The 27,300-nt window shown below is 47.5% G+C and overlaps 1 protein-coding gene across 3 annotated transcripts in view; it reads left to right on the forward strand.

Moving 5' to 3' along the window:
* The window catches only part of ANXA13 (annexin A13), a 45,712-nt gene extending 20,598 nt beyond the window's left edge, over nucleotides 1-25,114 (forward strand). Inside the window, exons 4-12 of one of the 3 annotated variants that reach the window (XM_045204913.2) lie at nucleotides 6,918-7,012; nucleotides 8,905-9,075; nucleotides 11,359-11,392; nucleotides 11,497-11,576; nucleotides 13,263-13,331; nucleotides 13,744-13,845; nucleotides 18,289-18,364; nucleotides 21,803-21,915; nucleotides 24,484-25,114. In XM_045204913.2, the coding sequence (XP_045060848.2) occupies nucleotides 6,918-7,012; nucleotides 8,905-9,075; nucleotides 11,359-11,392; nucleotides 11,497-11,576; nucleotides 13,263-13,331; nucleotides 13,744-13,845; nucleotides 18,289-18,364; nucleotides 21,803-21,915; nucleotides 24,484-24,603 (860 nt within the window). In that variant the 3' untranslated portion in view covers nucleotides 24,604-25,114. The remainder of the gene's footprint in view (nucleotides 1-6,917; nucleotides 7,013-8,904; nucleotides 9,076-11,358; nucleotides 11,393-11,496; nucleotides 11,577-13,262; nucleotides 13,332-13,743; nucleotides 13,846-18,288; nucleotides 18,365-21,802; nucleotides 21,916-24,483) is intronic. The other 2 variants (XM_045204915.3, XM_045204914.2) reach the window with 2 other exon arrangements.
* The last annotated feature ends 2,186 nt before the right edge of the window (nucleotides 25,115-27,300 follow it).

Below are 27,300 nucleotides of genomic sequence, written 5' to 3' on the forward strand. Positions count from 1 at the left end.
TAGATCACACGAACATAAAGTTGTGGATCACAAGAATCAAGTGTCAAAACTGGAGAAGTTCTTTACATCCAGGCCTAAGGGTAAGGGCATGGCCAAGGACAGGAGACTAGCAACAGATCAAGACAAGAGTAAGGTAACCCCAGGAACAAGGTGGGATGAGGGAGGAAGCACCTCGGAATGAGGTCATAAAGAGGTACTCTGGGACCCAAGGAGATCACTAGTGAAATAAGGTTCTCATCCCAGAAGACTGGGTTCTAGTATATTCACAGCCTTGTGCAACCATCATTACTAATTCCAAAACATTCTCATCGCCACCTAAAGAAACTCCGCATCCATTAGCAGCCACTCCCAAGTCCCCTCTCTCTTCAGGCTCAGGCTGCCGCTAATCCACTTTCTGTGTCTATGGATTTGCCTAGTCTGGACATTTCATGCAAATGGAATCATACAATATATGACTTTATGCGTCTGGCTTCTTTCACTTGGCATAATGTTTTGTGAGAACAAGTGCTAGATTTTTTACTTAGAAGTAAATTAGTGCAGATTTGCTTTTCTAGGAATGGGTATTATGGTAGAATAAATACAGCCATAAATCCTTTGTGTGACTTCGGAGGAAAAAAACTGGGGTCCATGGTGGAAGTTCTAGGAAGACATATTTTGGTCAATATAAGGAACCATCTAAATATAGAACAGTCTGTCTAGCCCTAAGAAATGTGGGAGAAGTCCCAAGGGAGTTTGGGTTGGAGAAGATGTGGACGGGAAGTGGTAGAAGGGATTTCTACGTAGTAAGTATCCTTAAATAAATCACAGAGAGACAGGGGTGAGGGGGACATACTGGAAATGAAGGGTGACAACCAGGCCGTTTGGTTTGGGAGCATCAGAGGAAAGCTCAGCACAGAGTCGCTGCCCCTTGCTTGCATCCAGACCTGGCTAATCTTGGGTTTGAATGACAACTATTGGAGACAGGTTTGTCTGGGAGGATCAGGACGTTTCTAGTTCAGAGTTCTGCCAAGGGGCTCAGCCAGGCTCACAGGTGCCTCCCTGCTGCCTCCCTAGTGAAGTCCTAACACCTGGATGTGGGCTGGAGCCAAGAGCGAAAGTGGGTGTGGGAATGATGGCACTGAGGTTAAAGATAAACTCCCACATTCTCAGCCCACCATATGAGTTTAGTTCAGTAAGCACAGGTGGGGCACCTACTGAATGGCAAAGTCATGCAGTGTTTCCTCCCTTCTTTTAGATGTGGCCACAAGGTGAGACCGTGCTTGTGCCGGTCACTGTTGTAGAGCGCCTTCTCTGTGCCAAGTGCCAAGCTGGGTACTGCATGCACTTCATCTTGTATAACCCTCCCAACAGCCCTGTAAAGTTGTAATATAATGATGTAGCAGACGAGGATGCCTTGGCTCAGAGATTAAAGATCTTGCCCAAGGCCAAGGAGTTACGACATGAGTGTGGGCGATCAGAAACTAGGGCGACCTTGGGAAGCTGTTATTTGGTTGAAGGTCTAGCATTCCATCCTCTACCAAGAAGTGCAAGCCGAAGCAAAATCGTATCATTGGCAAAATTTGTCAGCAAGCCTATGCACCCATCTCTTTGATGTACTATCCCTACCTGGGCTGGGTTTAAATGCCCAAGGCCATGTGTCCGATGACGACAAAGGTGAGCTGCGTGGTTCATTTAAAAATTTTGAAAGATCAAATTTTAAAAGAAAAAGAAATGCAGGTGAAATTAATTTGTATACTTTAGTTAACTTGATACTATACCCAAAATCTCATTTCAACAATCAATATAAAAATTATTAATGAAATTTTTGACATCCCTTTTATTTTCATGTCTCCAAAATATAATATGCTTTCTACACTTACAGAATGTTTCACCTCCAGCCACAATTCAAGTCCTCAACGGCCACATGCACACAGTGTATTGAGCAGAGTGGGGCTAGAGGCCCCGTGCACCCAAAAGATTATGCGCACTTTCTACCCACTCACCCACCTATGCTATCCAAAATAATAATGCTACACCACAAAATACTATTTGATTTTTCCAAAGAGCAACATGAAACTTAGAGATTGTCTTCTTGTTTCCTTGATGCCCCTCCTTTCCTTTCCGAAGTAGTGGTTGGTCTGGATCTGGGTTAACTGCCCCCTCCCCAACAGCCCTCTACCCTGCCACCAATGCTGATGCTCTTGTGAGGCCTTCCTCTGGGCCCTCTGCTGCCCCCCTCCCAGCAAGGCCCTTCTGAAGCAAATGCCTGAACCCAGAGAGTGTATAGACCCCAACACCCATTATCCCCCCTGAAACGTAAGAGGATGTTTGTCATCCTCCCTCACAGAAATGCAGAAAAGCCTCCATGGAGAAGATCTGGTCCCCAGCTTCTCAAACCTTAATGTGCGTCTGAGCCATGGTCAACATGCAGGTTCCGACTGGGTGGTTCTGAGTGGTTTCTGAGATTGTCCATTTTCAGTAAGTTTTTCACAGGGAGGTTCTGAAGATAAAGCAGGCAGCACAGGGCCCAGCACCTCACTGGCCCTCACTACATGCTCATCTTCTCCTTTTGAACATGATGCTCAGATGCTCACACACAGAGCCAAACTAGATGAGTATGAGCAGTGAATAAGCCCACCCCTGACTGGTCTTTATTCTCTGTTGCTGAGGGTGTCCTGGGTTGAATGGCCCACCCTACCCCCCAAAATAGTATGTTCCCCTGGAACCTGCAACATGACCTTATTTGGGAAAAGGGTCCTTTCAGATGTAATTAAGGATTTTGAGATGAGATCATCCTGGATTACCTGGGTGGGCCCTAGACCCTTTGACAAGTGTCCTTAAAAGAGACAGAAGAGAAGACACACAAGAAGAAGGTCATGTGAAGACAGGCAGAGACTGTGTTGTGGGTGGAAATCAGGCTCTGCCACAGGATCACGAGGACAGCACTTCGAGGACACACGCACAGAAGACTGCATGTGGCAAGATGGTTTATTTGTGTAGAAGGCTGCCCCTGGGGTCCAACTTCCCATCTTTCTCCATCCCACCATGGAAAAAGTCCAACCTTGCCTTCGACAAGGCCAAAGCAAAGGCCAGGGTCCAAAATGTCTGCTTCAAATTAAAGCTTAGTCCTTCAGAGTCCATGCCGCCTATTGCGGGCCTGGTAGCTGCTAGACCCCCATAGTAGTGTGCCCCTGCATGAATGCATGGGTGAATGAGGATTCTTGAGAGAGACAGGAAGAAAGGGAGAGGGAGAGGGAGAGGGAGAGGGAGAGGGAGAGAGCGAGCGCCAGCGCACTCCTTTTCTCCCAAGATATATTAGCTTGGGTTTGGGAAGTACCTGGTGCTTTTTCAAAAGAACCAATCAACTTCCCAAGTTATCACAGGTTTTTTGATGGGTCCACTCCCCAGCCAATCCATTGTTTTCTGGGCTAGACTGACAGGCCTCTATGGTCAAGCACCTCCCCCTGTGCCATTTGACTTTTATTGCACACGTGCCTACCTCTCCCAGTCCAGCCCCCCTTGCCCCACCCCGAAATCTGGTACCAGGGTAGGAAAGGGAGGAGTGTTAATCCCCTTGGCAGAGCAAGGCTATGATCCCCGGGGGTCTGAAGCTGTAGCTTCCTGGTGAAGTAAACAGGCATATGCTCCCCAGGTTACTAAGCTCAATGTCTAATTCAGTTTGCTCTCCTTCCTTTATTAATAACTAGTTCACTACCCACAGTAACAACTGAAGTGATACAGACACAAACCAAGGACCACTAAGGATTGCCAGCAGCCTCCAGAACCTCTGGAGGGCGTGTGGTCCTGCTACCACTGTGATTTCGGACTTCCAGCCTCCAGAATTGTGAGGGACTGAATGGCTGTTGTTTTAAGTCCCTGAGTGTGTGGAAATTAACACAGCCTCAGGAACCTCATACAGTGAGCAAGTGGAAATCAATGACCTACCCAGGTAGGCAAAATTCTCCTCCATCCATTACTTCATCTATCTTCCCTGCATCTCCATTTCCAAAGGAGAAACTGCAGGACTGGAAAGCCCAGTGATGTTAACAGAAGAGACTGGCCCTCGGGCACCAAAGATGGGGCTGCAGCCCCCAGGCTCAACAAGGAAGGCTGTGGTGGGCATTTGGCATCTGCGGGAAAGCTGAGCCCCTGCCCCTGGTTCACTGCGGGGATCACTCCTCCGGCACGTGGGACCCTGGTGTGAAGTGGAGTGCATTTCAACCCCAGGGACCTTCATCCTACTGACCTTCAGCTTGGTATCTTCCCAGAAAATTGCTGGGAAAGCAAAAGCCAGGAGGCCCTCCAGCCCTCCCGAAGCTGACGGTCACCCTGTCCTGACCTCTGCTGTGTAATTACTCGACAGTGTCTGATGCACAGTCAGGGCTGAGGTTCCCTCGTGTCTCGTATTTTAAAGTATTTCCCAGAACCACTGGGGACTGGCCCTGGTGCCTCAAGTCATTGTAAATGTTTACAGGAAATTGGGCAGCCCAGACTGCTTGTATGACACGCATATTGTGAAATGTAAGATGAGGTCATTGTTCAGTAGATCGCTTCCTGGTCGGGTAGTGGGAATCGCTCCCAGGGTGAACCCAGACTGTCATTTCCATGCCTCCCCACTCCTCCAGGCTGTTGCTGAGCCATCCCAGATCTGCCTTGCTCTCTGGTCTCTCTTTTTAAAGCATTCCAGGAAGGAAAGTCTAGAAGACATTACTTTTAAATTTTAACTCAATTTTCCTGAATTATCCAGATATGGGTTGACTATGGCATCAGAATAGAGGGTTTCCTATTGGTCCATGCTACACACAGCCCACCCGAGTAGCACATGCAGCCTACACCAGTGCAGGGACAAGGTTCAGTCACAAGGCAGTGCAAACTTCTCCTTCCTTCATTCATTCATATCTGCATGCACTTGAACATTCATTCATTCAGAAAATCATCTCATAAACACTGAGAGCCTTCTCTGGGAATGCAGCAGTGAGCAGAATCCCTGCTCCCATGGATCTTGCAGTGTGGCATGGCAGAGACGGTCAGAGAAGGAGAATAGGTCACATGAGCAGTGAGCAGAGCACCAAAGGAGGAGTAGGAGTGAATGTGACTCATGGTCAAAGGTAAAGATGTTCCAGGTAGAGGGATCAGCCCATGCAGAGACTCAGAGGCGAGAAGGAAAGTGTTCTAGCCCTGACTAATGTGACTCAGTGGACTGGGCATCGTCCAGCAAACAGAAAGGGAGCCAGTTCAATTCCTAGTCAAGGCACATGCCTGGGTTGCGGGCCATGTCCCCAAATGGGGGCATGCAAGAGCCAACCGATGGATGTTCTTATGGACGTTTCTCTCCCCCCGCCCTGCTTCCCCTTTCTCTAAAATAAATAAATAATTAATTAATTAAAAAAAAATAAAGTGTTCTAGGAGCTGCAAATGATTTATAGAATTGATGGAAGGGAGTCCTGGGAATGGGTAAGTGGGGAGGGACAAGAATGAGAGGCAAGTAGGAACTAATCCAAAAGGCTTCGTATGCCCCACTAAAGAGGTGAGACCTTATTCTGGATTTAAAGGGGCCTGTTCTGAATGGCTTAAAGCAGAGGAGTGAGCAGCCTGGTCTGCTCATCAGAAAGGTCATTCTGGGGACAGTTAACATGGATCAGAAAGTGTAAGAGTAAGGTGGGAAACCCGTATGGATATCAGTTCTGTTGAGCACTGTGACAGAGGTGAAGACGGGGAGAAATGGGTGGACCTGAGAGGTGAAACAGTGAGGTCTTGCTGGTAACTAACTGGATGTGGGGTGAGGGAAGAGAGGAAGCCAGGGATGGGCCCGATTCCTGTTTGCCATGATACGGGGAATGGGCCTGGGAGGCAGGAAGGCTCCTTCCAGGGATGACAACAGTAAGGGTCCAACCCTGAGACACAGGGGCCCTAGACCCAGGCAAGACCTACGCACATGGAAAGAAAGGGGTGGATTCAAAGGGTTTTTACAAGAAAAGGAAATCCCTTTTGAGGTGAGATTTCTGGCAATCAGAAGTTAAAAAAAAAAATAATGTCACAGAGGAAGTAACTGGATACACATTACGTAGGTGACACTAGGAGGAAATAAGAGGAACAACATAAACAACGGTGTTGGAACCGAACCAGAATGAGGCAGGAAATTAACCGCAACTATTTTTATAAGTGAGCTCATCCTAGAATGTTCTGTGTCCTGGTTGAAATCAAACAGCTAAATCTCCCCAGAACTGTAAAGGTAGAACTAATCCTTAAGCCTAAGTGAACAGTCCGTCACCATGGTCAATTTAGAGCATTCTCACCACCTCGAGAAGGAACTTCCCAGTCTTTCGCTCTCAGTCCCCTACTCGCCCCATCTCAGCCACAAGCCTACGTGCCGTCTCTACAGATCTCCCTGTTCTGGACTTTCATGTGGATGGAATCTTTCAACATGCAGTCTCCTGTGGTCAGCTTCATTCACTGAGCATGTTTTCAAGGTTCACTCATATTGTAGCAGGTACTGCTACTTCATCCCAAATAATATTCTGGCCAAATAATATTCCGTTGTATCAGTATACCACATTTGGTCTCTCCATCTGTCCACTGACGGACATTCAGGTTGTCTCCACCTCTGGGCTACTGTGAATGATGCTGCAGTGAACATTCAGGTACACGTTTTGTGTGGACATTTGTTTTCATTTCTCTTGAGTATATACCTAGGATCGACATGAAGCGATAGGCCATACTCCTTCCTCTTAGCACCACAGTGCCTGGCAGTGTAAGGCTTCCATGGATATTTCTCGAGTGGAAAAAATATAGTTCTCCACCAGACATGAAAGCTCAATGGGCCACTGAGGTTCCACCGCGGCCTCTGACGGCCACACTGCTTCCTCAGACTTGACGAAAATAAATCTCCATCTTGTTTCTTGTTCATTCTTGCTTTGTCTCTTTCTCCTGCCATTTAGGGACCGATGAAACGGCCATCATTGAAGTCTTATCAAGTAGGACATCGAATGAGAGGCAACAAATAAAGCAAGAGTACAAGGCAACGTATGGCAAGGTGATTCCAGGGGTCCTCGCATGCATGCACACAGCCTTGGCCTTGACGGTCTCCGCTCCTTCTGTGTGCCCCAGGCACTGGGGAGCAGCTGTGCAGCCTTGAATTAACCCAAGAGGAAAAAGTGAAATAACTAGTGAAAACTTTGACTTCAGAACACTGAAACTGCCTTGTTAACGCAACAGCCTGTAAAATCAGTATTCTTTAACTCATTTTTTAAGTTGACTTTATTTTTATATTACTCCGTCAATTTTCCCCCCGCTCTCTTGGACTAATTCCACATATTAACTTACAGATAGGCTAGTGATTTGAAAATCAGTTTTCACAAGTGGGTCTTTATATAAGAATTCTCCCTTTCTTTTAGCTGTCTTCAAGAATGATACATCCTTCATAAGTGAGGGTTACGGAAAACTAAAAAAAACCTATTTCATTAAGCATTACCTTAGTACTTTATGTTTTTGTCTTTCATTTTTTTGTTGATGATGTTATGTATACAAATCTTTAAGTATGCATCAGGCTTTATTTTGTTATTCCTATAGAATGAACGCAATTTAACCGTTTCTTCATGCCATTAGAATGGTCAGTATGCAAACCGAATGTTAACTCCATTAGAATGTGTTCTAGTCCATGTCTATGAAAGCCTGACAGTTTCAGCCACTCCATGTGTAACTAGACACAGAGGTAGAGATGGGTTTCCTTACTCCAACGTTGGGCAGGCAACTATCTCTTCCAGCCTTGGCCTCCTCACATAGAGACTGAATGGTAATTTACCTCCCTTCTCAAGTTGCTGGGAGAATCCAGCAGGATAAAGCCAGCACGGACCAGTAAGGGGAGCTAAGCTAAGGCCGAATGTTTCCATTCTACACAGAGGAAGAGTGGAGCTCATTCATGTACATGACTCATGCAAAATCACACACAAGAAAGAAAAAGAACCAGGACTCTGGAACTCGAGAGCCAGTGTTCATTCTTAGAGAACTCACTGCCATGAGACAAACTATTTACACACCACGTGGGCCAGACGGCTGTGCTTTTATGGTCTTTCTGCTTCTCTCTTCACAATCGGGCACGACACTGTCACTCATTGAGGCCCCTGAGGGAAATGAGTGAGTCTTCATTGTGGCTGTGTATCAAGGATCGGGATGACGTTGATCCTTGACACTGACCCTCCATCATGCCAGCATCGCCTAACCGTCACCTAACCAACTGCAGCAGCCCCTGTCTCCACCATTGCAATGCAGACAGTCAGACACAGGCTGCTTCTATTGCGCCATGAAATGAGAACCAGTGGGTTCGAAGTGCAGGCCAGGGCTGTGCTAAAGCAGACACACTCCAGTGCGGAGCTTCGCAATGCCTGCACCTGCCAATCGTGTGCTCGCTTTCCAGTTCTCCGCTGTCCCAGGCAGCCGAGACTGCCAGACAGCCTGGTGATCTGGAGTTAAACAGCATGACGCTAGGACACGTCAGATACGAAGAAGTCGAAGTCCCCAGGCCAACTGACCCCCAGAGAGAATACCCATTCCCAGGTGACACAGCTGGTTAGCAGGAAAACCAGGATTAGAGCCGAGGTATCCTGAGCTGGCTTCTATGTTCAAACAGAATGTAAACACACAGGATTTGTTTTCATGCCTGTGGCTTGTAAGAGTAGGCAGCTGGATTTCTTTTCTTTGCAGTTTTACATAGAGTGGGATCCCCTTAACAGGAAAAGACAGGTTCCAAGACCTCTGAGGATGCCCGAAACTGTGGACAGTACTGAACCTTAATAATAGTGTATCATTTTTCCTTAACATACACATTTGTGTCCATGGGAGGGTCTTGTCGACCCAATGGGGACAGCAGACACCTGCCCCTCTCCTCTCGGGCCATTCCCAGTCAGGGCTCTCGATGTCTTCCTACAGGACCTGGAGGAGGTGCTCAAGAGTGAGCTGAGTGGGAATTTCAGGAAGGCCGCCTTGGCCCTTCTGGACCGCCCCAGCGAATACGACGCCCAGCAGCTGCAGAAGGCCATGAAGGGTCTGGGCACAGATGAGGCGGTGCTCATCGAGGTCCTGTGCACGAGAACCAATCAGGTCAGTCCCAGCCAAGCCCTCAGATCCCACCCCAATGGAGCGTCCACACACCCCTTAGAGGTGGTTGCAGCACCCTGAAGGGAAACTACACCCGGCATTCCTCCTGGGGGTGAGCAAGCGTCTGGGCAGAAATGTGTCCACTTCCACCCGTGCAAGGCAGAAGCCTCTTCCAGTCCTCTGGCTGTCAGTCTTGGGGTTGTTGCCACTGGCTTGACGGAATAGATCCTTCCAGAGGAGCTGTACCAACGCAGCCTTTGTTTTTCTAAATGGACACAGTTTCATATGCAGCAGACAAGATTCTACTTTCCTCTTGCCAGCTTGACTCTGCTGGTCTCCTGAAATGAATACTGTGATCCGCAGTCCAAGCATGCGTGGGTAGCCCCTCATCCATGGCTCTCATCTAGCATGGAGTACCAAAAAGACTGTAAGGAGCCAGGCAGGTGGGGGATGTAGGGGGACCCCGTGGCTGCCAGCACCTCTCCGGAGGTTTCTGTGTTCTTCCATCTGCAGACCTTTCCCCGGTCCCTTGGGCACAGGCCACATTTCAGTTGCTGAAGAGAGCATGTATTTGCTTAAGGCCCCAGTGGAAGCCCATCCGTCTTTGGTTGCAGAACCCTCAAGGGCCAAGGAATTCATCAAGAGTAAAGAGGGTCTACAAATCATTATCTGAAGACCCTCCTCCCTCTTCTACAACCACTTATCACAGTAGAATGCAGAGGCCCAGCCAGAAAAATGCCAGGAAACCCCAACACACTTGAGGCCTCCAGGTAGGAAACCGGAGCGGAGGTTGGAGCAGGAAGCAGAAGTGCTTGGCCACTGAGCCTCCAGTGAAGCCTTTCATGCCGACGACCCTGGGCTGGTTGCTTCTGCTCAGCCTGTGCCTTCCAACCGCACTTCCAGAAACACTGCCACGCTCCAAGCTGTATCTACCCACTGCTTTCAGGAGCTTGCTTGGACTCCTTTACCCCCCACAAGATAGTAAAACCCTCCATTTCTGGGAACTGCCGTTTAGGACTATACCTTAGAGGAGGGTTAGCAACGGGCAGTGGCATCTGTTCAGTCCAACAGTCACACAACCTTCCCTACTCAATGTCCCGACCTTCCCAGAAGCACCACAGTCCCTTCGAAGAGGCATCCAAGATCAGGGCAGTCAGCAGCCTGCCTTGGCAAGAAGGTTCATTTAATCATTATTTCTTTAATCCTACTTGCCCTTACGCTGTTTCACTGTGGTTTCTTTCAGACCCTGGTCTCAAATAGCAAGCAGAGTCCTTTATTTTCAGTCAAGTAGATCTGACATAGTAAGAAGAAAAGCAGAGAGCGCGCAGGCCCGGGTTCAGGCAGATCTTGGTAGTGGGTTGGGAGGAGGAGAAAGGGGAAGGAGCTGCTTAGACACAGGTGGCCACCCAGCGCTCCCCCCACCCACCAAAGCACCAGAGCTAGGCTCCTCACTTCTACTGTCCCCCCTTCTCCCATGCTGTGTGCTGACTTTCATTTTAAACAGCCTGCAGGTGATACAAGGGGGAACCATCTGCTGTTACACACCGCTGGCTCAAGTGTAAACGGAGGCAGCTCCTGAGTGGACCGCCTGGCACACTGGTCATTGAAATACAAAGCGACTGTTCCCAGGACATGCACACAACAAATTGTTTACTGAGTCAAGCCTTGTTTGAAGTAGAGAAAAATTAGAAACAACTTAAATGCCCATCAATTGGAGGCTGGCTTAACAAACTGTGCTTTATTGAAGGATGGAACATTTTGTATCCAATTTAAAAAAACACTAGGTAACTAACTGTATATAAGCGTAGCTGGGTCTCCAAGATATACTATGGAATGAAAAAATAAGTCAAAGCCCAATATGTTCAGTATTCCTCTTCTTAAACACAAACACAAGATGATTCCATGTATTTTCAGTGGCACATATATGTATACAAATACAGAGAGAGAGATTTGCCAGCATATGCACTGAACGGCTAACCTGGCTATCTGGTCGGGGCTGGCAGTAAGAGGCGGGGAGAGGTAATGAAAGAGGGCATCAGCAGTCACAGTCGCGTCTATAACAAAGGAGAAGTCCATACACCTCACCTGTGTGGTTTGAAATGTTCGCACGGAAGGGGCCCCTCGCCCCTCTAGGGGCCCACTCCAGGCCTATGCCCCGACCCATGGGATGGCGCTCTTGGAAGGGTCCTGTGTCCAGGGACAGGCCCCTGACTCACTCCTCTATGTGTCTCTCTATATCTTATTGATTAACCCACCTTGGCCTGTGGATTTTATTGCCTTTTCTAGGAAATTGTCGCCATTAAAGAGGCCTACCAAAGGTGTAAGTAACCTTTTGTTCTGACTTCAGATAAAGAATGTCCCTTTCAAAACGCCTCTGTGAGACTAAACTCTCTGCTTCCTCCCCTCCTTGTTCTCCTTCAAAAGTGTTTGACCGGAGCCTAGAATCAGATGTCAAAGATGATACAAGTGGAAACCTAAAAAAAATTCTGGTGTCCCTGCTGCAGGTAAGAGGGAAGAGGTCTCACGAGTTCTATGACCTTGGGGATAACCATCAGCAGCACAGTGCCATGACGAGAAAGGCCATGTCCACGGCTAACACTTCCTTCTCTGATTAAAAACGTTACCCAGGGATCACCAACCCGGGCTCCATCAGATCAGCTATTGTGAAATTACTCAATTGGAATTTCTCCCAGAGTAATAGTTTGTCCAGCCATTTGCAGTGTACAATCCCTTTTTGTTAATGAGTTACCTCCTTGGGCATCCCCGCCTCATTTTGCCAATGAGGAAATGCCAGCATGGAGAGGATGGGTAACCTGCCCGGGTTTGCACACGGTAAGACATGGCCCGGGAGCCAGAACCGGGCCATCTGACCCCAGGCAGGGCCCTTTTCCCAACACAAGTCTGCACTCACTTCCAGGATTCACCCCAAGTCTCAGCCTGTAAGAACCACTGCAGGGAGCTCAGCCAGGAAAGTAGGGCTTTCAGAATCGGCCCTGAAGGGACAGAGCTCCTAGGCCTCTGGCCACACGGCAGCTGTGTTCTCGCCGACACACCATCTTATTAGCTTTGTGCATTTCTTCTGTTCCTTTCCTCTCAGTGTGGATGGGCTGATGGCAGAGAACACAGAGTAGCCTTCAACTGTAGCAGGAAGTATAAGTGTTCTCCTGCTATACAACAAATTGCCACAAACTTAGCAACTCAAAACAACACAGATCTATGATCTCACAGTTTCTATCAGGCAGGAGTCTGGTCACAGGTTAGCTGAGTCCTTTGCTCAGGGTCTCACCAGGCTGAAATCAAGTCGTCAGCCAGGGCCACCATTTCATTTGAGGACCTGGGTCTTCTTCCAAGCTCACTAGTAGTTGGCAGGTTTCAGTTCCTTGTGACTGTTATGACTGCTGTCCCTGTTTTCTTGCTAGCTGTCAACCAGAGACCCCTATCAACTCCTGGAATCTACCTGCAGTCCCTGCCGTGTGCCCCATAGACAGTTCAAAGTATAAGTTGGTTTCTTCAAGGCCAGCGGGAGCTCATCTCTTTGACGCCTTCCATCTCTGAGCAATAAGAACCTCACCTGACTGGGTCAGACCCTCCAGGATAATATCCATTTCGATGAAGTCAACCGATCAGGGGTCTTAGTCACATCTGCACACATCCTCTTTGCCATGCCAACACAAAATAATCGCAGGATTGACATCTCATGATGGCCACACATCTTGCCCACACTCAAGGGAAAGCGACCATCCAAGGGTGTGGGCCACTGGGGACATCTTAGAGAAGTCTCCCTGCCACAAAGGGCTTAGTTAGACTGCAAGACCTTCGGGGACCAACATTCAGGGCTCTTCAGGACTGGGACCCTAAGAGCTGAAATTTGATATTTTGGACAGAAGACTCTTAGCTTTCCACTGGGCTGACTCTAGGGGCCATTGTGAGGTTGCTCTCAGCCCATCTAAGAGGTCAGTGGTTTTTGTGAGCAACCTGATTGTCTTCGAAAAAGAAAAAACCAGTGTTGTTACGGAAGTACTCTGTTTATCGGCTGTGCCCAAAAGATGGCAGCAAAGAGCAGCACTTTGCCAGCTGGGTCTTCCTCCCGCCACCCTTCTGAAACCACCCGGCTTTCCAGCACTTCCCTTTCATTGTTTTCTGCAGTCGGGCAGGAACTCAAGTTCATAACAATGTATCAATTTTTCTAGGCTAATCGTGATGAAGGAGATAATGTGGACGAAGATCTAGCTGGTCAGGATGCCAAAGATCTGTATGATGTAAGTGGGCAGACGTGCCAGTCTCGGCGGCATCTTTTTAAATATTTATTAGTGTTACTTTCAACAAGTGTGTCTACAGTGCATGCAAATGGGAGCTACTCAGGAAACATGTACGATCTTCACAGTATCTCTCATATATACTGTCTTTAATGACCTGAAAGAATTATTCCTACTTTTATACTCTGGGGTTACCCACCTCAGATCCGGCTTGTCATTAGGAAGGGTATAAGTAACATAGATCAATATATGAAGTGTGTTCATGAGCTGGAAGTTTAAAGTGTTCAGTCAATCAATTTAGCTTCTGTTCAATGTATATTTTATAATTTCCTGTACGTGACGCTTGGTCCCAACACTGTTTATTCAGTCTTTTTACAAAAGGCTTTTACAAATATGTTTGTATTTGACCCGCAAGGCAGGGGAAGGCCGCTGGGGCACTGATGAACTTGCCTTCAATGAAGTCCTGGCCAAGAGGAGCTACAAGCAGTTACGAGCCACCTTTCAAGCCTATCAAGTTGTGAGTAATCAAGTACCAGGGCAAGGCATTCACACCGGGACTGAGTCTGAAGTTATTTCCAAAAGAAGCCCCAATCTGAGATATGGAACCAATGGGGGGGGTTGTTTTACAACCGTGGTTCTCAATCAGGGGTCATTTTGCCCCCCAAGGGATATTTGATAATGTCTGGAAACATTTGGGGTTGTCACACTGTGTGCTACTGGCATCTAGTGGGTCAAGGCCAGGATGCTGCTAAACATCTTACAATGCACGGGAGAGCCCCCACAACAAAGAATCGTTCAGCTGCAAGTGCAGTGCGCAGGCTGGGAAACACTGCTTTGTAACAGAGGCTAGGAAAGCAGACAGGTGTCAAGTTCAGGAGCAAAGCCCTAGAATTGAAGCATCCTGGTTCTACCACTGGCCAGTGACCTACCCTCTCCATCTTCTTCTGTGAAACAGGAGCCATGATCTCCACCATTACACCCTCAGAGGGGGATTTTAGCAGCTAAATAAGACAAACTGAAAGGCTCAGGACAGTCCCGGGCACGTGGTAAGCACCCAAACATTTGCTGTTGTCATCATTCTAATTTACAGTGCTTGCCACGCCCCAGGTGGATGAGATGCACCTCAGAGATACACGCTCCTGAAAAGATGTGTAGAAATTACTTTTATACAATCATTTTTTAAAAAAAATCTAATGATAATTTTAAGCCAACAAGGCAAGTCAGCTATTTCAAGGCACTGAATGATGAGTCCTTCCCTGAAAATCAGCCTTTCAGTACAAGAAGCCTTTTAGGGAGTATCAGATTATGTGCTTTATTTATTTATTTATTTTTGGTCTCTATTTTATATTTGTAGAGGGCGTTTAAGTACTCAGAGCCCTTCTGTGCCCTGTATCTCATTTCAATTTCACAATACCGTCACCATAATGCAGGCTGAACAGTCATTGTTACTTACCCACAACTGCCGGACAAAGAAAGTCTGTTGTGAGTGAGGAGCCATCTGTAACTTATCAGGACCACACAGCAAGTCGGTAGCAGAAAGTGGATGAGAACTCCAAGATTCCCCAGCCTGAGCTCCTACCTCGGCTGCAGTTGGCCGCTCCTCACTCAAAATAGTGTTTCCTATGTGTTGCCAGCAGATGAAAAGACAATAAAGCTTTGGAATGTTATCAGCACTGCACATAGAAGCCTTGAAGGCCCCTGCTTTCAAATCGTGCCCAGAGTCCTGATCAAAGGCAGCCGACCCTGCACTGCCCAGGCCTCTGTGCCTGGAGCTGTGCAGACGGAGCTGAAAAACGTCTCTGTGACCTAGACCTTCTAGGGGCTGTGGGTGGAGGTTCTGAGGGTGGCTGTCCTTGCTGACTCTAAAAACACACACACATGTGAGCATGTGTGTGTGTGTGTGTGTGTGTGTGTGAACTACTGACTACCTGAGCCACGGGTGTCCAACCTTTTGGCGTCTCTGGGCCACACTGGAAGAAGAAGAGCTGTCTTGGGCCACACATTAAATACACAAACCCTAATGAAAGCTGATGAGCAAAAACAAAGGTTTTAAGTAAATTTATGATTCTGTGTTGGGCCGCATTCACAGCCATCCTTGGCCACATGTGGCCTGTGGGCTGCGGGGTGGACACCCCTGTGACCAATCATTCTCAAAATTAATCCTGAAACAGCAGCACCAAAATCACTTGAGGACTTATTTAAAATGAAAATTCTCAGTCCCCACCCTGGACCTACTGAGTCAGATTCTCTGGGGTTGGGGCCTATGGTGTGTTTTAACAAGTTTCCAGATTCTGACACAGGTTAAAGGTTAAGAAGTCTGCTCTATGCTATTAGCTGTATGGACATTGAGCAAGTTATTAAGGGTTCTGTGCCTCTGTTTCCTCAACAATAAAATAGGGATAATAATAGTTGCCACTTCACTTAGTAACAGGTAAATGAATGAACAGAAGTACAGCACTTAGTCTCTGGCAAGCAGTAGGTGCTAGGGTCCGATCCCTGGAGCATATGATGTGGCACAGGTTACCCTGGTATACAGGTGAGTTGAAACTTCTGGCACAAAAACTCAGGCTTTTGCCCTTTGTCTGCCCTCTAAGACTGTATCTTAAGTACTGATGCTCTCAGAAATCCCAGCCCAAGCCACAGAGATCCCCCAACTTAGTAGCATCATGCCCCCAAGTCTACCAAATAGGAAAGTATACAGTTACAAAACCAAAGCTCCTCAAACAGGGCTCATTATAAATTGCAGGCACACACCCCCACAGCCCAGGCTCACCACCTCCCCACTGTGCCCTCCCCTGTGCCTCTCCCCTTTAAGTGCTCCTGAGCCCAGTCCAGAGTCTTCAGCCCTTTGCTGTAGCCAAAGCTGGTGTATAGGGTTCTGCTGTGGGCACACCACCAACTGGGGGGAAATGGTTTTACTCCCTTGTTCTTCTCCCTACCTGGTTAACTAGAAGCCTTTGAGGCTTGTCTGAAATTCACCCTAGCAATGTGGTTTTTGTACCGAGATCAGAAAGCCTGGGTATGTCCAAGAACCTCCTAAGAACTAAGTGTTCCAGGAAGTGAAAAGTGTGTTGTTTGCAAAGGAGGGACACAATTACTTGGAGCCAATCAATTGATTTTCATCTGTGTTCCCTGGAGCCCCTGGAGGTGCCTTAGTAACTACCTGGAGGGGGGTGGGGCAGGAGGTAGGTAGAGAAGAGAGAGCAATGGCTTCTCATTGTATTATGTGAATAGCGCCCCCTGGAGTTGTGCAAAGAAGAGGCCCTGACAGGGCAGAAACCTGGCACTGCTGTCTCAGCTAGCATAAGGAACCCATCTGCTGCCTCCCCAGAAGAGTTCTGCTTTTCTGCTTTTATCTGTTGTGTAGGCTAAACTGCTACAGAAAATTGCAAAGCACTGTCTGGCCCAGTCTTAACAATAGAAACAGCCAGTGTTTTAATGTAAGGATTTTTTTAGTAAACACAGACCTGCATGAATACAATGTTCTCTTGAAATGCAATCTCAGTCTACAGAAGCAGAACCCTACTTATGAGAAAGTGAAACCAGTCCCTTCTGAAATACCAGCTCCCACATCAAACCCCCCAAAAGGCCAGGAACAGCTAAGGAAAGCACAGGACTGAAGCCCCCAACCCAGTCTGCTTCTAATCCATTACTCACTCCAGACCCCTAGACGTGCAACCATGATGAGATCAAGCAACGGGGCTTCAAGAGATCTGGGCCCTCCGCCCCCCACATCTATTGTGCTTGCACCGCAAAGAGTATCTTGTTTGCCTTCGCTTTCAGAACAAACTACATAACCTCCACTGGCATGTCCTCAAGGGCCCAGTCATTTATAGAACCACAGTTGCGTCATATCCTCTAAATATAATTTCTAAGAAAGATGTCTCGGTATTCCTAATGCTTAGACACACTTTCCAAACCCAACAAAAACTTCTCCTTTCTCTTTACTTGCTGGTTCTGAACACGGCCCAGACAGTACTTGCACTAAGCATAGTCATACTTCACTCTGAACTTTAGCTTCTGTAAATATTTGGAAAGAAACCTAACATGTAATGCTGTGCAGAGCGATATGCCAGCTGGTGGTGAATACAGGATCATTTGGAATCACCCCAGAATGAAGGCAAGTGGCATTTTGATGTGGTCAGCCTCCCTCCCCCGCTTCTAGCCCATGCAGCCCCACTCTATCAGAAATATCAGACCAAGTTCTTACCATGAACTTCATAGCCTCTACTTATTTCCCCCAAACTGTAGGAGACAGAGTCCCCAGTCCTGGGACAAAAATGACAAGAAAGGTGTGGGTAAGACGATTGCAACCACAGCCTCCCAGAAAATTAGAAATAGAAAGAAATAGAAAATTTGAAAACACATAGGACACTCAGTATTACATATAAACATAAAGAATTATTGATACAGCATGCATTCACTGTTCTTCCATTCCCTGATTTTACAGAGGAAGAAACTGAGGCTCAGGGTGTGGTCGTGACTGGGGTCAAGTCCACTAGGGGTCACATCTGGACTAACTCCTCAGCTGTGAGAGCCCCCACTCGAATGGAGGAGGGGAGGCAACCACCTTCAGCCCTTCAGCAAGCTAGGAGGACAGATAGGAGTCCCTTCAGGCTGCATGACCAAATCTGAGAGAGTTTAGTGCTTTTTAAAAAAAAAAAAAAGATTTACTTATTTTAGAACAATGGGAAAGAGAGGAGAAAGGGAGGGAGAGAAACATCAATGTGAGAGAGAAACATCGACCAATTGCCTCTTATATGTGCCCCGACAGGGACTAAACCTGCAATCCAGGCACGTGCCCTGACTGGGAATCGAACCCACCACATTCACTTTGCAGGATGACACCCAACCCACTGAGCCACACCACTCAGGACAAGTTTAGTGCTTTCTGTGGGGGAAGAACCCCAAGTGCACCAAAAGCAAAACCTGGACTAACGGCCGGACTTTGTCTCTCCAGCTCATCGGTAGAGACATCGAAGAGGCCATTGAAGCAGAAACGTCAGGAGACCTGCAGAAGGCCTACCTAACTCTCGGTAAAGCAGAGCTGGGAGGGCCCCTGAGTTAGGTTGGGCTGCCTGGAGACAGACTCAGAGATGGAGGTTTGCGTGCAGGAAGCTTTCACAGAACAGTTTTGGGAACAACACACCCAGCATCACAGGTCAAGGGAGAGAATGAATGCGATGCAGGTGCAGCTTGGGCTTTGCTGCTCCCCAAGGAGTCCTGAAGCCCGATGTCCAAAGTGCGCAAGGGGGCCAGGTCTTTGTACCCCACATCAAGCAGCGGCTGGTTGCAACCCAGGGGCATTCGCAACCTTGGGTAAGGCTGCTCCCTCCTTGGAGGACAATTCCTAGGATGAAACTCAGTTGTGAGCAGCCAGCAGGCAATACTTGGACTTTGTCCTAAAGAGGTCATCTGCGGCACACACTGTGGCATTCACTACAGTCCCACTGAGACTACAGGTCCCTGAGAGCACCTGTCAACAGCCTGGGACCATTGTCCCGTCTCAGGAGCATATGTAGCTCATACGACACTCAAAAGTAGCCAGGCTCTGGATTCATGAACAAGTTCCTGCACATGCCTGATAGCTCGAGGGTGACTTTTTCCATTTGGTTCCCTTCAACATTTGGAATGAATGAGGTCTGTTTAGAAGGTGCTGGGAGGGAGACCAGACCCTGACCGTGCCAAGCAAGCACCAGGACCTTCTCTCCAGGTGCAGCCCAGGGGCAGGAAATAGCAGAGAGATAGGTGGGCATGGGGCTGTGTCTGGCAGGCTCCTTTTTCGTTTTTGCAAGCCCTGGAATGAAGGCATTGTCCGTGGCACGGTCCCAAATGGCACAAAACATGGAGAGGTGCATCCCCAGAAGGGAAGGAAGAACCCAAAAAGCAGCCCTGGAAGTTAAAAAATGTGCTCTAACTGCCAAGCCTTCTCTTTTCTTTCCTTTTCTCTTTTTTGAACAATGTCAGCAATTGATTTTTTTAAAAACCCATCCTCACTGTGCATTCAAATTAGCAGGACTCCTATTGTGATGTACAGAGACCTAAAACCCCTGACCCACAGAATGAAGACACATGGTCGACAGTCCTCAGGGAGTAAAGAATGAGTGTCTTAGGTAAATGGAGAGATCTACTCCTGGCCCCGCTGGGAGGCTCCAAACCCTCCCTGTGCTTACAGCGCAGAGACTCAGGAGAAACCAGAGTTCAGTCAAAACAGTAATATTAATCTTTATTAATATTAATTACTAATGGTAATGAAATTGTTCTTAATATCAATAGTAATACATCCATTCAATTCCTTAACATTTACTTAGTACGTGCCTGGGCCAGGGGTCGTGCTAGGTGTGGGGATCAGAGGTAAACAGGTCCAGTTTCTGCTCTTAAGAGGCTTCAAGACCATGGCAGATACACACAATTAGCAGAGTAGGCTACAGTGATGATAAAAACAGAAACAGCCAGAGCAAGGAGGGTCTGGAGGAAGGAGAGGCTCATTGCCTGAAGTTGGGGGCCACGGAATGCAGGACTTCGCTGCACTCCAGTGGTAGCAACTCACAAAGCGATTAGAAAAGACCTTGGGAATAAACCACACAGATAGTAGCCATGGCTTCATGGCCACATTTTCCAGCCAGCCCCCCACCCCCGTACTCCCACCTAACTCATAAAGATTCCAGGTTTTGACTAAAGTCAAGGAGGAGGGGCTAGGAGACCAAATGACCGCCACCACTTGCAACCTCTGGAACACCACTTCTCAAAGTGGGGTTCCTGGGCCCCTGCATTAGAATGGCCTATGGGGAGGTGTGTGAAATACAGTTTCCTGAGCCCTACTGCCGGTTTCCCTCTCAGAACCTCCAGGAAGGGAGGCCGGAAGCCACACTTTGAGAAGATCCCTAAGGGCTGTCTCACGCTCACTGGGGTTCAAGAACCACTGCTCTGGAGTAAGGAGGAGCAGGAGACAGCACAGCAGCCAGCAGCCTGGCCTTTCACTCACCACCTTTATTTCCATATCTCCCCTAGCAAGCCCTGTGCAAACATCTGAGGGACTTCTGCTGCTGCTAAGGACAGAGGTTGTCCACCAGGCATGGACTGTATACAGAAGGAAAGCTGAGGGTTTCCTCCACAAACTATCGGGACAGGCAATGCCAGGGCAGAAGAGATCCACGTAGGTGTGGAGTGCCCTGGCGTTAGGCAGACAGGCATCTCAGCATCGGTTAGTTCTGCACAGGAGCGGGTCCCCAGGAAAACATGGTGAGGCTACCGGCTCAGAAGGTCTGGGGATCACAGTGAGTCCCAAATGTGCTACTCCCCAAATTGACAGGTTCTCCCCAACCACCACCAATCAGGCAGCTCTGGGATTGTCCTCGGGCTGCAGAGGTCAGACACCTGGGCCTGGGCTTTTCTGATCCTGGACATTCTGATGGCTGACACATGTCCTACAAAAGGAGACCCCCAACTTAGACTCTGCCTCCCTAATCCTATTCCTCATAAGCATCCATCATACGGGCAATTACCTAGAAAACAAGAGTTTCCATTAAGGACGTATTAAGGTTGTGCATTACATGCTTATGCTGAAGTTATCATTTGTTATTAATCACTAACATCAAAACTGTGAAGCGTTGTAGGTAAATGTTAACAACCTAAAGAGGAAATGGTTCATTTCCCCCAAAGCATTTGTTAGTCAGTATGGACTCATATGAGCCTGGGAGGAGGGGAGAGAAGAACGATTGATCCCCCAGAGATGCACCCCATCTCCCGCTCCATGAGCCAGAATTGTGCTGCGTTAACTTGTGGATTAGGTCAAAGCTGGAAGGCAGGGGAGGGCCGGGGAAGAGCAACTAGCAGCATCGCAGGGAGGTGACCTATGAGTGGGATCGAGACTTTCTTCAAGTCCCCATCCCAGATTGCACACTCAGAGGTCAGTGCAGAACTTGGAAAGGATCCAGAGATGAGACTCACAAAACAAAGCCAGTGAGGAAAAGCAAAGGGAAGGAAGGTGGTTTAGTGTGGGAAAGCAGGCTGCAGGCCAACCAAGGGAGCCTCCAAGATGACGAAGTTTTCTTGCAGCAAGAATGCTGGCCCATCTGTTTCCTCTCTGGACCCAGCTCCAGCATCAGCGACTTCATTTGGATATGAAGTTACTTCTGCAGACCAGAAGCATGAGCTTGGTGGGGACAGCCTGAGGATGGTCAAGCATTCCTCCACCTCCCAAGGGTCTTGGGGGAACAGTAGGGGTTCTTATTTGTCAGGAGGGGTTTTGACTCGGTTCTGGTTGAAGATTCCAAGTGCCCTGACCTGAGGAATCTTCCAGATCCCATTACACAACAGTAGGAAGTTCACTCCTTTCAAGCACCTATCTCACTATCCAATCACCTCCAAGGGTGGCCATGTGACACTCTGGGCTATCTCTGTTCCTTCAAGGGTCTCCATGTTATTCCACAAAATGTGACTGTCTCATGTTCCCTTGTCCCTCCTCCGCCCAGTGAGGTGTGCCCGGGATCAGCAGGGCTATTTTGCTGACCGTCTGTACAAGGCCATGAAGGGTGCAGGGACGGATGAGGAGACACTAATTCACATCTTTGTGACCAGGGCTCAGGTAAGGCACATTCGACTCCAAAGTGGCAGGCTGCGACTTCTCTTTTTGCCACCACGGCAGGCGTCATCAGCAAATAGTTTTTACTAAGGACCTATTTACAGGAAAAGTAAAACAAAGACACCCTTTGCCTTCCCAGACTTTGTGAAAGACCCTTTGTGCTACCATTCAACCTGTTTCTCTTTGTAAAACTACAATAATGATAGCTGCTGCTTCTATTTTTGTCACCTGTGGCTCCAGAAAGCTCGTGGGGGTGTGCAGGGTGACCTCCTGGGGCCCATCTGGGTGGTGCAGCTGGGCTCGACTCCATTTTATGGAAGACAAAACGGAGACAAAACGTAGTGCCAGATTAGGTTACCCGGCAGCAGGGACAATGAGTAAATGATTTCCTGCCTCCTGAGCGAGGCCTTTATTTAATTGGGTAGAAGCACAGCTGTGCACAAGAAACACATCAGTATAAGACAATGTTTCTCAACCTTTTTAAAATGATTAATCACCAACTAAGCAGGCTTTTGGGACCCATTTTTCCCTTAATTGCTACCCCCTTCCCTGTCAAGAAATGTTAACACCACAAATATGCTGTATATTTGCTTATGTTCCATTTATAGGTACCTTTACGTAAAAAGATTGAGGGGTTTTTTTTTACCCTACAAGAACCAATTTTTGAACTATGAGGAGTGATATTATCTCGCTTTGAGAATGCACAAGTGCAAGAAAGGGGCAGGGGAGTGAGTAGCCCAAAGCTGGGGAGTAGCTGTGAAGATTCAGAGCAAATGCTTTGGGATACAGAGCCACACACAGACGAAATGACAAGAAAGGGGGTGGGGAGAATGACATTTCAGCTGCAGTGGGAGAAGCCTGGGAGAGTGACGTGCAACTGAGTGCTTAAAAACCACAGACATCTCCACTCAAAAAATTGTTAGACGGAGGGGGAAAGCTACCAACCCAAATTCTGGCCCACAGCTTTTGACAAGTAATATTTAACCATCTAACTAACAGTGTTGTTTTTAAACATAACTTAGCAAAGAGTGCCCTCTTGTTTTTATTTCTGTTCCTGGAATTTCTCCTCCCCTCTTTCTCCTCCTCCTCCTCTTCCACTATTCGTGTTTTTCTCTCTCTCTTAAAGTCTCTGCCTCTCCCCCCTCTTCCTCTTCTCTGATCTCCCTGTCACCCTTCTGCAACCCTCATTCTCTCTCCTCTGTGGCTCCAATCTCTCTCTTTCCTTTACCGCTCAGATCTCTGTCTTCTCTCTCTGTCTCCTAGCAACTCAACCCCCCAACCAAAGTTCTGAAGTCAAAGGAGCAGGCTGGCGGTGGAGCAGGGCAGGGATTCTGAAAGACCCCAGGAGAACAGACGGGCTCAGAGGGCTCCTCAGTGTTCTGCGTTCACTCCAGTGCGGGCCATGGAGCATTCATTCCAAGACGCTCCGTCCATCTCAGTACTGACCCTGTGTCCTGGGTCATGCCCGCACAGGGACCGTCCCCTCAGAATGCTTCAGGCCCGGCCAGATACTGTTAGCCAGAACCCCTAATCTGCCAAAGCAACACAGTATAAGATCAGAGCCGCAGCGTGCCGCCCACATTGACCGCCCCGTTTCTGCCCCACCCCCAGCCAAACAGGGCACAAGCCAGGGGAGCAGAGACACAGGCACCACCTGCCTGCTACAGTCTCTCTCCTGCTCAGCACCCACTTGGGACGATTCCTCACTCACCCACCTTCTCCTGTTCTCATCTTTCTCTCTCCTGTGCAGCTCTCTAACTGGGGCAGGTGTAAAAAGAACCAGAACTTGAGTGATGGTTTGTAGGTCTGTCTAGAAAGCAAGGTAGAGTTTAAATTGTTAAGAAATAAGGAAAGAAACAACAAAGTTCTGGCTTAAAGACGATGCTGGGCTTCTTTTATGAGACTCGTCATGTTCTGTCTGGAAGTTTATCTTTCTATGGCAAGCGTTCTCTTCCGTACTAAGTTGTAGGAGTCTTTAGAACAGAACAGTCCTCCAATTTATTTTTATTCTCAGTCCTCTCACTACTTCTAGCACCTCGGTTGTTCAAGCTTTCAATACATCTGATTCAAAATAAGACCTACAAATTGGTACTGATTTGAATTTTGTTGCCGGGCTCTAACACACTGATCAGGGCATGAGGAAAAAAGACGCTTCATTTCAAATATCTGTGTTTTGTCCAGTCCTGCTACCTAAGAATGATTCATTTTTTAAATAACTGTTTAAAATTCCAAAGAAAGGTAATTTCAGCTGCACTAGGAGCTGAAATATTTTTAAACACATAAATATCATATGAAATCCAAGTTTCAGTGTCCATCAAGTTCTCTTGGAACATACACACACACACACACACACACACACACAGAAACATCTCTGAACCTTTGGGGAGCTGAACTCAGCTTTGCTCTTGTCCTCCACACCAGCAGAAGAATAGTAACTCCTACCTCTAGTGGTTGTGTTCAGCCATAAATGAGCAAATGAGAATGATACGCTTAGTATAGTGCCTGCCTACGTTTGTGGTGAACACGCTATAAACATGGCCATCTCCATTGCTGTTGTGATCTTGTCTACAGGTGGACCTTCAGGGGATAAAAGCCAAGTTCCAAGAGAAGTATCAGAAGTCCCTCTCCAACATGGTTCGCTCGGACACCTCGGGGGACTTCCAGAAACTGCTGGTAGCCCTCTTGCACTGAACCAGGCCAGAGCAGTAGGAGCACAGGGAGGAGCCATCTTTGTCGAGAGCCCATTCCAAACCAGATTGGCAAACATGACTCCAGCTTGAAAAACTTTCAAGAGTCCTGGTTTAGTTTCTTGGCAGCTTTGGCAGTGCAGCCAGGCCAGGCTGTTTAAGTCAAAGACAGCGGCCTCGATATACTTGGGAAGGTCACCCTTGCATACCGGCTTAGCAGGTGTCTGCGCTGCCTCTTAGCTTTTCTTCAGCATGGTAACTGGATGCTTTAAGTGCAAATGAAATCAGCAGTTGATGGGGAAAAAAACTATCCATTTGTAATAAAACCTTTAGAATAAAATGTATCTCACACAAGATGTATGTATGTTCTGGGTAAATATTAAATGGTTAATGTACAGGGAAGACAAAATTAACCAATTCATTAATTTTCCTTCTGTGTATTCAATTTCAAAGCCTCGATGTTAATTAAAGTTGTGGGTTATGTCTCCATCAGCTGCTTTTCCAAAGACTGAGTTGATTCGTTTTGGCTCTGGTCCTAGAAATATATGACTTGTGAGATTGAAACATATTTGGGAAATGGAACCAGTTATGTTTATTAGTAATCACCAAGGACAGTCATCAAACCCAGCAGCAAGAAAACAATCGACTCACCTGTGAGAAATATAACTAGAGGTAAAATCCACTAATCGGGTACCTGGTTTACATGGTTTGTCTTGCTTCTGTAGACACCTGACCCACTTGAGTCTTCCATCTGATCTTCAAATACAATTAGGCTGGGCACAACGCCAACAGGATCAAGGTCAGTGGGCTGACTCTTAAATGGATTTGTTCCACGCGATAGCATCTCTGTTCCAAGATGTTTGTCTCATAGCCATATGTTGCCAGACATAGAGGGTTCTGTCAAGAGAACATGGACACTTTGGTCCAATAATTATAGCCATCACTCAATGGATGATTATTTGTGTCTGGCACTGCTAATAGCATACTTTCATATTTAATCTCCCTAACAGCCCTGTGAAGTTAGTATCACTCCCATTTATCAGCTGAGGAAACTGAGATATTAAGTAACCTGGCTAAACTCATTTGCAAGTAATAGAATTCAGGGCTTGTTGACTCCAGAAATCATACGACTAATTGCCTTTCTTGGAAAAATAAAACAAAGTACATGGGAATGGGTCTATATTCATGCACCTGCTGAGTTCCCTACTCTCTGCCAATCACTGGGCTGGGCTCTGGGGGTACAAAGGTAAGTAGAACACTGGCTATGCCTTGGGCAGTTCATTCCCAGGCCAGTAATAGAGACAGATGCCTCTAACAGAATACTGTTAAGTACATGAATACAGGCATGTAAAACTCTCTATCCATGAGTAAGAAGAGGGAACAGGCAGCTCTGCCTAGGGTAAATGGGGACCACTTCAAAGAAATACATTTGTGTGGGGTTTCAAAGAATGCATAGAACATCTCCAGAGAAACAAGGAAAGAAGGGCATGGGTGGAGATTCAGAAGCATTAGGGGATACGATGTGTTCAGGAAGCAGTGATACCCATTCATTCTCCTGGGGCACGGATGCGGCGAAAGGAAGGAGAGGGTTGGGGAGGCAGGCGATGCAGCTGCTGAAGGGTTTGCTTGAATCAGATTAGCAATGGTTTTGCCTGCCAAACATGGGCTTGGCCCTTTGGGTAATGGCGGTCACTGGAGATGTTTAAATGAACAGTTGGGCCTTGGGAAATCAGTTTGCTTGTGTAGTCAACGTACAGCAAACAGACCAAACACTGAGTGTAAGAATACACATCATGGCATGTTTTCTAGTCACTGTAAAATAGTGATTAACAAATTAAGGTGTTATGTTCACCTGTGTGTTCTCTGTACACTGAGTAGTGTGTCTCTGACCCGGCATTGTGGAGTCTCGCTTGCCCAACAGCAAGAGATCAATGCACAGGACACCTCCAGGCTGCAAGCAAACTATGTCTCAGACCACACTACAGCCACCAAGAACGCCTCAGACAAGCTCCCTAAACTAGATAAGCCAAGAAATAAGGGTGCCAGAAACGGTGTTCAGCTCTCCGTATCCACCAGCAAGAGTTGGCGTGGCCTGTTTGTGCCACTGTAATTTCTTGCAGGACCAGGGCACGGGGTGCAGACCAGAACGTTGAGAGACGCAGGGTCAGGAGAAAGAAAAGAAGTGGCGGGGGGGGATTTTTCAAAATATTTTTTATTTTGTCTTATTTCTGTGAATTTTAGATTTACAGAAAAGTTGTAATTATATCATAGAGAGTTCCCATATACCCCACTCTCAAGTTTCCCATATCACAGACATTGAGATGGTACATTTGTCACAACTCATGAACTAATGTTGGCAGATTATAACTGAGTAAAGCCCATACTTTATTCACATTTCCTGAGTTTTTACCTTATGTTGTTTTCCGGCTCCAGGTTCTCATGAGAGTATCACATGACGTTTAGTTGCTACATCTCTTTAGGCGCCTCTAGCCTGTGACAGTTAGTTCCTCGGACTTCCCTTGTTTTTGTTGACCCAGGCAGGTATTTTGCGGAATGTCCTTCAGTTTGCGTCTGCCTGCCATTTTTCTCATGGTCAGACTGGGGTTTTGGGGATTAAGGAGGAAGATCAGAGAGGGGAGGTGTCATTTCTGTCACATCCTAGCATGCTGTCAACACGACCTGTCACTGCTGACGTGGGTCA

Source organism: Desmodus rotundus, chromosome 8, assembly GCF_022682495.2.
Source record: "Desmodus rotundus isolate HL8 chromosome 8, HLdesRot8A.1, whole genome shotgun sequence".
In the NCBI taxonomy this organism is placed as follows: Eukaryota; Metazoa; Chordata; class Mammalia; order Chiroptera; family Phyllostomidae; genus Desmodus; species Desmodus rotundus.